Source organism: Nilaparvata lugens, chromosome 11 (assembly GCF_014356525.2).
Source record: "Nilaparvata lugens isolate BPH chromosome 11, ASM1435652v1, whole genome shotgun sequence".
Lineage (NCBI taxonomy): Eukaryota > Metazoa > Arthropoda > Insecta > Hemiptera > Delphacidae > Nilaparvata > Nilaparvata lugens.
Genome location: NC_052514.1, coordinates 476329 through 487768, shown reverse-complemented (window position 1 = coordinate 487768; position 11440 = coordinate 476329). Strand labels below are relative to the sequence as shown.

The 11440-nt window shown below is 33.6% G+C and overlaps 1 protein-coding gene across 1 annotated transcript; it reads right to left on the bottom strand.

The window, feature by feature from the left end:
• Positions 1 to 7577: 7577 nt before the first annotated feature.
• LOC120348895 (calcineurin subunit B type 2) lies at positions 7578 to 11440 on the bottom strand (the record flags this gene model as incomplete). Its single annotated transcript, XM_039437352.1, is given in 2 exon segments — positions 7578 to 8659; positions 11363 to 11440. Coding segments are annotated over 2 exon segments (126 nt in total), but the record flags the coding sequence as incomplete, so codon positions are not given.

Genomic DNA, 11440 nt, shown 5'->3' with positions numbered 1-11440 from the left:
TAAGTTGCGACATAAACGCCCTATACCATGGGATATCTACTTATGTTATTGTTTCTCTATGGTTTTATGCAGAAAATTATTTTGAGGTAGTTGAGACCTTTACACGAATGTACAAATTTACAAAATGATTGTAGTCAGGTCCACGTTATAATGGCAGTATTTGATTAACATTGGTGTTGCTATCCTTGTCTATCATTCGACAAAGCAGATAGCGCCATCCTTTTCTAGCCTGCAACGTTGCCAGATCGTTTTTAACAATGTAATTAAATATCATTAATATACAAAATATTTATTTTTAATTATGAAAATTCATTATTTGATCATTGAAATGTTATATTGATAATTAAAATATAATTATTGATTATTGTTTATAATATCAGATATACTGGTATCAGCTATCTGACTCTATAGAAGCATTGAGAAACAATAGTGTAAGTAGATATAACATGGTATTGGGCGTTCATGTTGCAACGTTTACTGTTATCTTAAGCCGATTACTGTCGATTATTACTGTTTTAGTTGGGGTAAGAGTTTATGACTATCGACTTGAGATAACAGTAAACGTTATCTACTTACGCTATTGTTTCTCTATGATAGAAGGCAGTGGAAAGGCAGATAATCGGCAACACTGTTCTCCTATCTTTCTTCACTGCCATAATAGCGTGGACCTCACAATAGAAAAATTAACAAGTAGCCTACCTCTCTACAAAAACAAGATGTCCAGAAAGTATTGTGAACTGTGAAATGCTATTAATCTATTAAAGAGAATTTAGTCGTGTATCCAGGCTTTGAACAAGTTGCAAATTTTATTCTTTCAATTTCATTTTAATGCGTTTCAAATCTTGTATTTGTTGAAAGAATTGATGTTTGATTAGTTTTAGAGGACAAATTTCTTGGTGATGAAGTGAAATGTTTTGATCGTTTACTGAAAACGTAATCTCAGAAACAGAAATGTTTTGTTATTTGCTAAAACCGTAATTTCAGAAACATTATTTCAATTATTGCTTCAATTGAATATTTTTGTAATTTGTCAATTATCTGGTTACAATATTCTGCCCTACTAAACAAGAACGCAGTATCTACTGAAGTAACCAAACTGAGAGAAATGAGGTCAAAGTTTGAATTGTATTTGAAACAACTAAAATAGGTTTTAGCTTATACTGTGGATGTATATAGATATAGTCTACATAAAAGATTATTTTTTATAGTAAAAATCCACAAAAAATATTATGTTAGGACATTTAAGAAGCAGATACTGCATTTACTGGGCAATAGCATCTCTTTAATCACAGGTGGGCTAAGCAAAAATGCAGTATTGCGTTTTTCTCTAGTATAAACCACCAACAGTATACCACGCCTGTGGTACTTTTCTGTAAGTTGTGTAATTATTCTGAATGATTAAATAAATAAATAAATAAAAAGTGCTCTGATAAAAAAAAACATTTCATTCCAATACTTGAGTGAAAATGCAGTACTACGTTTTTCCTTAGTATAAACCACCAAAATTATATCAACACCTTGGAAAAAATACAGTACAGTCAATTAATTTTTGTTGTAACAGAATGGATGTAATTTTATCATAGAGAGAGGCAAACTTTATCATCACTGATGAATCTTTTCTTTATAGGTTAAGCTGTGTTACACACTGTCAGTTACTGCAAATAAATATATGGTAGCCTCTAATATACTAAGCAAAAACGCAGTAAGTTATGTTTCTGAGGAAGAATGCAGTATCTGAGCTGTAGATACTGCGTTTTTCCTTAGTACATTGAAAATACTGCGTTTTTGCTTGGTGAAGAAAGAAATATCATGTAGATACTGCGTTTTTGATGTCATTATTTCTTAGAACGAAAGGAAATACTGCGTTCTTGTTCAGTTCAATAGATAGAGCTCGTTGATCTGAGAATTTTGATAAATGTAAGTCATTTTGTGAAAATTTTGTAGATACTGCGTTTTTGCTTAGTAGGGCAGTAATTATTGAATGATTTTATTGCCTTTAGCTGTGGAGTTGTTGAACTATTTCAATAACTTAAAAATTGTTACATTCGTGGAATGGTTTATTTAAGTTTGGTTCTGTTGAGAAAAGAGGTTAGTGTTAACCTCTCAGGCCAAAGTGATGTGTTTCAAATTGATTGAAATATAGTAAAAGTGTTACAATTGTTTATGTTGTAGCATTTTTGCTGTAAATTCCTTTATCCTTGAATCGGTTGGTGTGAGAGAATAATAAATTATTTCTGATTTGGTTGTTTTGTAATCATTTTTCTCCTTCATTATGAATCTGTTTGAAACACATCACTGCTTATTCGAAAATTATGTAAAATTGAGTGTTTTATTCAGCGCTTTGAGTTGTCACAATACCAGTTGAGTAGTTTCAATAATTAACCATTAGTTGAATGGTTAACGAGAGATTACTCTCAATCAACAGTAATGCGTATCAATTTATGCGTATGAATTCCATTACAGTAAAAGTGTTACAATCATTTACATTCTAATAATACTGTAGAGTGAATATTGTAGCATTTTCACTTTAAATTCCTTTATCCTTGAATCGGTTGTTGTGAGAGAATAATAAATAAATGATTTCTAGCTCTGGTTGTTTTTCAATCATTTTTCCCTTCATTATGAATCAGTTTGAAATGCACTACTGTTGGCTTGAAAATGATCAAAGATGGAGTGTCCTCATTTTGTCAATTTTTTAATTTCCAGTACTACGCATGCGCTGTCAAGTGTTACATTCTCAAATTATTGAAGTATAGCGAACTTGAAGATTGAAGGAAATTGTGATAATGCTCATTCTCTCACAAGTAATGGCACATGTTTCACTTACTTGACAGATGCATACTACTTGTTTGAAGCACAAGGCACAGTATCAATCAAAGGTTGTTTATATTATAAGTTGAGTGTGATAATTGATTTAAATTCTTGAACAACATTGTTGGGTTGTGATCCTACATGGAGCTGGGGGCGACTCAACATGTCTTCTTTGAATCCTCCAATATTTCAATTTTAAATTAAGCATAAATTATTAGTGATGAAGTGTGAAATGGATATACTGTACTGAATCACTCTGTATCATGTAAGACTGTAAATTAGGATATTTTATTTTAACCTTGTATTATTTTCTTACTTTTCCCTATTATTCTACTTTCAACTATTCTTTGGTATACTTACTTGATCAGTTTTCTTCTGTCAACTACTTTCTTTCTAGATTTCCTTCTTCTTCTTCTTCTTCTTCTTCTTCTTCTTCTCTAGTAGTCTAGATTTCTTTCTTCTTCTTCTTCTTCTCTAGTAGTCTAGATTTCTTTCTTCTTCTACAGAATTGAATCACACAACTTTGAAAAATCAAAGTTGACAACTTGCATGTTTATTTTCTAATATTGAAGTGTCAAATACGCCTACTGCCCATGAAAACGAAAGTTATGAAAAAACTACCAGATTATTACAGATTAATATAGAAAATGAAAAATTATTGAACTAAACTTTTCATTCCAAATAGATTTTATACTTTTCTTAAAGTTGTGAATTTGTAAAATATAGTAATAACCTGTGTAATTTAGTTGTAAACAAATTTTAAATGCTATGAATATTCATTTGTACTCAATTTTTGTAAAGATTTGCCAACTTTATCAATATTCCGAATTTATTAGGCTTAGTTAGATCGATGTATATTTATTATTTATTTATTGTTACTGTGACAATTTCGCATCATATTTGAGACTCTAATCGTTTACAACCTCGATTTATTTCTTTGCTTTGGATAAGAATGTAACTTACTTGCATTGGAATTTTATTTTCAATAAATCTTATTTTTCCAGAATTCTTTTCTTTCTTTATCCGGCGCTACAGCCCTAGGTGAGCCCTGGCCTCCCCCATAACACGCCTCCATTCCTCTCTGTTCATGGCTCTTTCTTTCCATCCTCTCACTCGGTCCACCCACCTGTTCCTTGGCCTACCTTTTTTTCGTCTGTTTCCAGAATTCAAATGATGTAAATTATCTTGGAAACTCCGAAAGGATGGTCGGATTTGTTTGATTTTGGTACCAAATTAAAGTCTTACATTTGATGAAATTGAAAATAAAAACACATTATCAACTGAACTAAACACATATAGTATTTAATGTGTGTAAGCAATAATCGGTATAATGCCTCAGTTACCACTTGCTATGTTTCAACTTCCTGTTACAATTCTAAAATACAAATGAGCTCAGTAGTAACATAAATCATGAGAAATTTTAATTTCCCGCTCAAATAGTATAAATCATGAGAAATTTGAATTTTCCGCTAATCATGAGAAATTTGAATTTCCCGCTCAAATAGTATTTCCCGCTCAAATAGTATAAATCATGAGAAATTTGAATTTCCCGCTAATCATGAGAAATTTGAATTTCCCGCTAATAATGAGAAATTTGAATTTCCCGCTCAAATAGTAGCCTCATTTGCATATTAGAAATGACCAGATTTCTACCAGGGCATCAGAAACATGCAAGAGGTATACAAAGTAGATCAGTGTTGCGGGTTGCCTATGCTTGCATTGGAAGGCGTTGAAAAACCTGCTACCTCTTCAAGTGTTCTGACTCCCTGGTACAGAATTAAAACCAACTGAAATACTACCAGGGCAACAGAAACATGCAAGAGGTACTGACTGATTTGAGCGGGAAATTCAAATTTCTCAGGATTTTTGTGACTACTGAGCTCATTGGATGAGAATTAGAACAGCACAGCAGAGAAAAGCAACAGGTAACGGATTCATTTTTCATGAATCCGAAAATTAATTAAAATCGCTAAAACTCTCAGCAATGGTATAATATTTGACGAGAGAAACAATATAATGTCATCACATTGGCGAAATTCCTTACCGTTCATTTAGATATATGGCCGTCGTGTTTCTCGCATCAAAGACCATAATATCACGAAGTTTGAGCGATTTTTTTCACAAAAAATTGAAAGTTCACGTGGACTAATCATCGTGAAACACACTGAAACAAACATTGACTAACTATCGTGAATCACACTAAAACAAAAAGTATCTCGAATTTGGCTGAAATTTGGTCATATCTCCTGAATGGTAAGGAATTTTGCAAATATCATTCCAGATTCGTATTTCTCGCATCAAAGACCATAATATCACGAAGTTTGAGCGATTTTTTTCACAAAAAATTGAAAGTTATCATGAAACACACTGAAACAAAAAGTATCTCAGATTTGCTGAAATTTGGTCATATCTCCTGAACGGTAAGGAATATTGCAAATATGATTTCAGATTCGTATTTCTCATTTATAATTCTGCATTGTTAAAAGACGATCCGGCAACAGAGCAAAGCGAGAAAGAGATAGCACTATCCGCTTTGTTGAATAATAGGCAAGGATAGCAATACCATCTTTAATCAAATACTGCCATTATAACGTGGACCTCACTATAGCAATATTAAAGATGTGAAATTGTATTCATCAACAGATAGGCCTGGTTGCACAAAAGCCGGTTAAATTTTAATCGTGTTCAATTTCACGAGAAACAATCAGAGAACATCTTTTTGATAAAACAGCTTCTCTGATTGGTTCTCGTGGAATTAATCACGGTTAAAATTCAAACAGCTTTTGTGACTGGCACAAAGTTTTAAAAAGCATTCACACACATAGACACTAAGGAAATCAAAGTCCCAACAACAGTAGGCCTAACCGTTGGTATTAAACTATTGGAATAATTACTCAATAATAATATGACTTATTAAGAAACAAGCAACTTTGGAATTTCACAATAATAATATGACTTATTAAAAAACAAGCAACAATATATTTTCCATTACTTTCAACAGGTTCGAATCATTCACTATTACAATGGAAGTTGATGACAGATAGTGCAAAGGTTATTAGATCAGTGCAAACACAGTTATACAATAGAATTCAAAATGTATTATAAATAGGCTACTTATGGCGCTCATAATATATCGAGGATTAAACTTTACATTATTCTCAGATTTTAATGCAAGAATTGAAATCCAACAATATTTCTAATATTCCAGCATTCTAACTTTCAGTGCCGGTTGTAAAACAGCCGGTTAAATTTTAACCGAGATTAATTCCACGAGAACCAATCAGAGAAGCAGTTTTTTAGAAAGCACCTTCTGTTATTGGTTCTCTTGAAATTAATCACGGTTAAAATTTAACCGGCTGTTGTGTAACCGGGCCTCAAAGTCATAAAATGTTGTGAGATACAAGATCTAGGTGTTACAAAATTTAGAATGGGTAGTAGTCTCCCTTAACTAGTTTCTTTTTCCCTTTAAGGTGAGCGTACACTGGGTCGGTGCGCAGGAGAGTGGAAAATTCTCTGCGAGCACGGCGCGCCAACGTTTTGAACTAGTTCTTTTGTGACGTAGACTTGTCAATTGTGATTAGAGGTTATACATAGAGCTCGGAAACAGCCGAGCCCTCACGAAGTTACCCGAGCGCGGAAAAAATCAGACCTACCCTCCGTCCACTAGGTCGGTAGAGCGACGCGGCGCGGCGACGACCCCAAAAGTCCAGAGACTTTTCGAGATCCGCGCCGCGCCATGCTTCGCTCCCGACCCAATGCACGGAAGTACACTTGTATTTAATTCCAGGTCGAAAATTCTCCGCGTCACGCCGCGCCGCTCCACCGACCTAGTCTACGTGCTCCACTTATTTATCATTAAAACTCGAATAACAAATTAATAATTGAATGAATCAATATTTCTAATAAACGTCCAGATCCTTTGTAGAAGTCTTTAATATAGATACTAACTTTTTCAAGATTCCTAAACATAATCAAAAAATTCTGAATGAATTCCATAATAGCGATTAATAACTGAAATCCTTTGAAATCTATGAGAGAACTACCCGCAGAGCTTGAGAAAAAATTTTTGAACAAAATATTTTGCAAATTGTTTGGAAAAATATTTGTAAGCTTTGATCGACAACATGCTTATCAGTTCCTAATTTAAGAAATATTGAAAAAGAATGCCATAAACCAACGTTGATTGCAAAGCTAGAGATATTAATTTTCATTCAATTTATATAATAAGTTTAATCCACATATAAATATCACTAAATACAATTAAACTCGAATACCGCAAAATTGTTTATCCTTGAAAATTTATTTTTGTTATCTCATTTGAAATCATCAGAATTTTTGCCTATAAAGTAGAAAACATCATCGAGAAGATATAGCATAATTTTCTATCTTTCCTTTATGATCGCATCCTCAGATTTGGTAACAATAAAATGAGGTAAAGTACAAAATTTTACAACAAAATTAAAATGAGTAGCCTACATACTATAGCATAATCTATTCGAGTATATAGTTGACGTTCCAACTATTATAATAATATTATGAAATTCCATATTTGTCTTTCCATTATTTTTAATGAGATTAAAATTTAATAATTTAAATAGTTTTACTAAAATGTAAATTGTATAACATACAGAAACTGGCATTTAATTTAATGTGTTTTTATACAATAAACCGAGAAGAAAAAGTTTTTTTTTTAGATTTTTGCTAAGCCTGTTGATTTTTGCCAATCACTGAATGATTTAAGGCTATATAGTTGAATAATTTCGTGCATTTAAATTCAATTAATGATAAGACAGTGTTACTTTACATACATCATCAGTTATTTCCAACACTACAATAACTCTCCTAAATCTTTTTATGACTGGTGAACGAGATCAAATCTTCAATCATAAGTGAGAATTAGGGCCAGACCATATTACGGCGTTTTCAGAGTCGTCAGGGCAAGAAGCTCTCCGATTGGCTCATTGGGTTGGCGCCTGAAAAAACGCTTAATGTGGACTGACCTTTATTCTGATAACTGGAGTTTACCGTTCAAGATCAACCTTTTTATACGATTCTTGATTGATCAATTCAATCGATATATTCCATTTATTCAACCAACAAATCATACTATCTAAAATGATCGTAAGAGAACATAATGTTCAATTTGAAAAATGATGTACTTTTCTGGTTCTACTAAGATTCCAATTAACCCAATTCGCCCACATCACCTGTAATGTTATAAAGTGCAAAAAAATACATTTTATCTATCTATTGACAGAATTGAATTAATTTTATATCCTTAACTGAACCCGGTTTGATCAATGATAAACTCCGATTCTCGTTTACAAAACCGGTGGTTTCGAGTGTGTAGTTCCATTTCACAGCCCTAAACTAATACCTCTATAATACTGGACTTTGAATGAAATGTTTAAAACGGATGAAGCACTGATACGAATGAGATGACTATGATAATGATAATAATACAAATGAAACAACACTGATAGAGTGGCAGGCAGTTAGAAGGAGAAGGAGATAACTCGCCAATCGACTGCGAACAAACGATCAATTCTTGATCGTCGATCAAATCTTAATCGATGATTGACTCTTGATCATCAATCAACTCTCAACGATCTCTTCGACATACTAAATTAACATTATGATAATTGCACAATAGTTGAATGAATAACTCGACACCAAAAGATGGCAATTTTAGAGTTGAATAACAACAGCAGTATAGAACAAGCTGAAGAAGACGATTTAAAATTATACAATTTAGTTTGTTTTTTATATTCATATATGTATAAGTTGGGGCGAGTTAAACTCACACATCCACAACCATCTTTTTATGTATGTCTGTGTTTCCGACAACCTGAAACAAAAGATAAATAAATTACCTAAAAGCTGAAAATATGATACAATACAATAGTTATTTGTATATCTAGAGTGAAAAGTACGACTTTTTCTCCCTGTGGGAAAAAGTTGATCATTTTTCCTGAGGGAGAAAAAGTATTTTTCGCTCGTGATGTACACAACATTTTTCCTCCATCTACATTTTTTTATAGAAACTGCAAATAAAATCATTCTAATAACTTACGTATTGGTGACAATGATTCCTAACAACATAACCTAAATCTAAAACCTAAAAACCGGTCGTCTGATTGGCACTGCCGATTGCGCTATCTATCGGCAAAAGTTGTAACAATTATATCAGCTGAGCAGCTACCAAAAATGGCTGACTCCAGATCACGCGGTTCAGATTTGAATTGCAGATCAAAAATATTTGTTGGCTGGTATTTTGAATAGAATAAAATATTTTAAAAATTGTATAAATTTTTATCGTCTACTAATATTAAGATGATAATAATTATCATACAAACATATATTTCATGAGTTAATCAAATTTCTGGTTGTGGTATTGAATTCAGTTGACTCAATGACAGACACCTCTATTATGCTTTCTCATCTGAGCTTAGACCTTCTAACCTATTACAATGTAAGTTTCAAAATAGAGATGCTCCCCATGTTATTTAAATGGAGTCACTTTTACTCCCTAGGGAGGAGTTTTTCTGTTTTTTACTACCGAGAGCGAAAAAGTGACACTTTAGTATTAGGTTTCAGGGAGTAAAGTAAGTACTTTAGACAGTAGGTGGAGGAAAATAACATTTAAAAATGCAGAGTTAGTTTGTTGAATCCATTGCTTGAAAAAGTTCATAAAATGTTTAGGATGACGTCCTCAAATGTAGAGAAATAGAAGATAATGAGGAGGGTGTGCCAGGGTACGAGTAATGGCCGGGACACACATATCCGCACCGAGCCCGAGCTGCGGCACGGCCGAGTGACTACGTACTATGGCGAGTGAGAAAACAAATGCTTTCAACGTGTAGGGACACATACTACCGCACCGCGTCAGCACCGTCACCGGATTTGTTGCCTGCGCAGTCACCGTCTAGTTCAGTTTATTTTTTGACGGAGACGGTGCGGGCTCGTTTAACATAGAGAGTGAAAAACTTATTGAAGAGATACGGAATTTTCCAGTTTTTTACGATCAAAGTGATGAGAAATATGGTTGAACGGAAAGTAAGTTAAACCAAAAGTAAAAGTATAACCAAATAATAAGTCAAGGCAAAGGTATGATAGACATAATATAATAAATAATAAAATAAACAACAAAAAGTATAAAAGAAGGAACCCGTGACTGTGTCTTGAATTTCAAATTTAAAACTAATTACGTTTAGATACATAAAGCAGAAGAAAATTAATTAAAATCTTATTAATTTATAAAGCAGAAGATAACAATTTTATTGCTGATATTATTTCCGATACATAACTGATGATTGTGGTATTGTTATGCACATAAATATATACCAGCACTATGATTCTCATCGTCTACAGGTAATTAGTTTAAAATTGAAAAATATAAATTTAAATAAAATTTAACAAGCTTTTATCTATATATATAAAAGCGAAATGGCACTCACTCACTGACTGACTGACTGACTGACTGACTGACTGACTCACTCACTCACTCACTCACTCACTCGCAGAACTAAAAATCTACCGGACCAAAAACGTTCAAATTTGGTAGGTATGTTCAGTTGGCCCTTTAGAGGCGCACCAAGAAATCTTTTGGCAATATTTTAACTCTAAGGGTTGTTTTTAAGGGTTTAAAGTTCGTCTTTTAGCATGTATATTCTTCTTCTCGCAATCTCTTAATTATAATTGAAATGTCCATATCATATGTTACTATAGAACTATAATCTAGATAGAGTACCTCTTCGAAACAGTTGTTAACTGGCAACTAAATTAATAATTTTGTCAGGTTGGCATTAAGTTGAGTTGACTTTGTTAGGTTGGCACCAAGTTGAAGATTGAAATGCATTTATCGCGGAAAAATTTATTGATTGGGCACTGCTACTTCAATCAGAGCTATTCCTGGGAATATTATATTACTAGCCGTCAGACTCGCTTCGCTCGCCATATCCGTTTAGCCAGACGTTTAGTCTGGACCCCCAACTGGATTGTCCTAACATATGATAAAAATGCTCAAATGAAAAATGCAGGCGAGCGAATCGAGCCTGCTGATCTCAATCTTGGACGATCCAGTCGGGGGTCCAGGGGGCAGAGCCCCCTTGCTAGACGGATATGGCGAGCGAAGCGAGCCTGACGGCTAGTAGTGTTATATTATTAACAATAGTTCAACACATTCAGAAATCAGATCAAAATAGCATTACAGAACTGAGACACTGCTGCAGCTCGGCTGTCGCACGGATATGTGTGTTCTCCTACATCATCGGCGTGTCGCGGACGTACCTCGGCACGGGCTCGGCTCGGTGCGGTTATATGTGTCCCGAGCTTAACCGAATTTAAGTTAAACTATTATTTTAAATTCTCCAAGATTTCAGTAGGTCAAGTTTTCAATTTGTCAAATTAGATCCTTGCGGAGCTCGGGTTACCTACTAGTCAGGAATAATCTACTCATGTAACGGCATGACATTTATGTTCAAATGATGTCAATGATTACTGTAATTATCATTATTAATTCGAAAAAAGTTGAGAAAAGTGCAAAACTCACCGAACAGAATTCTTCGAAGTTGATTTTGCCATCTTCGTCCTTGTCAGCGAACAGAATGGTCTTGTCAACGATCTGCTG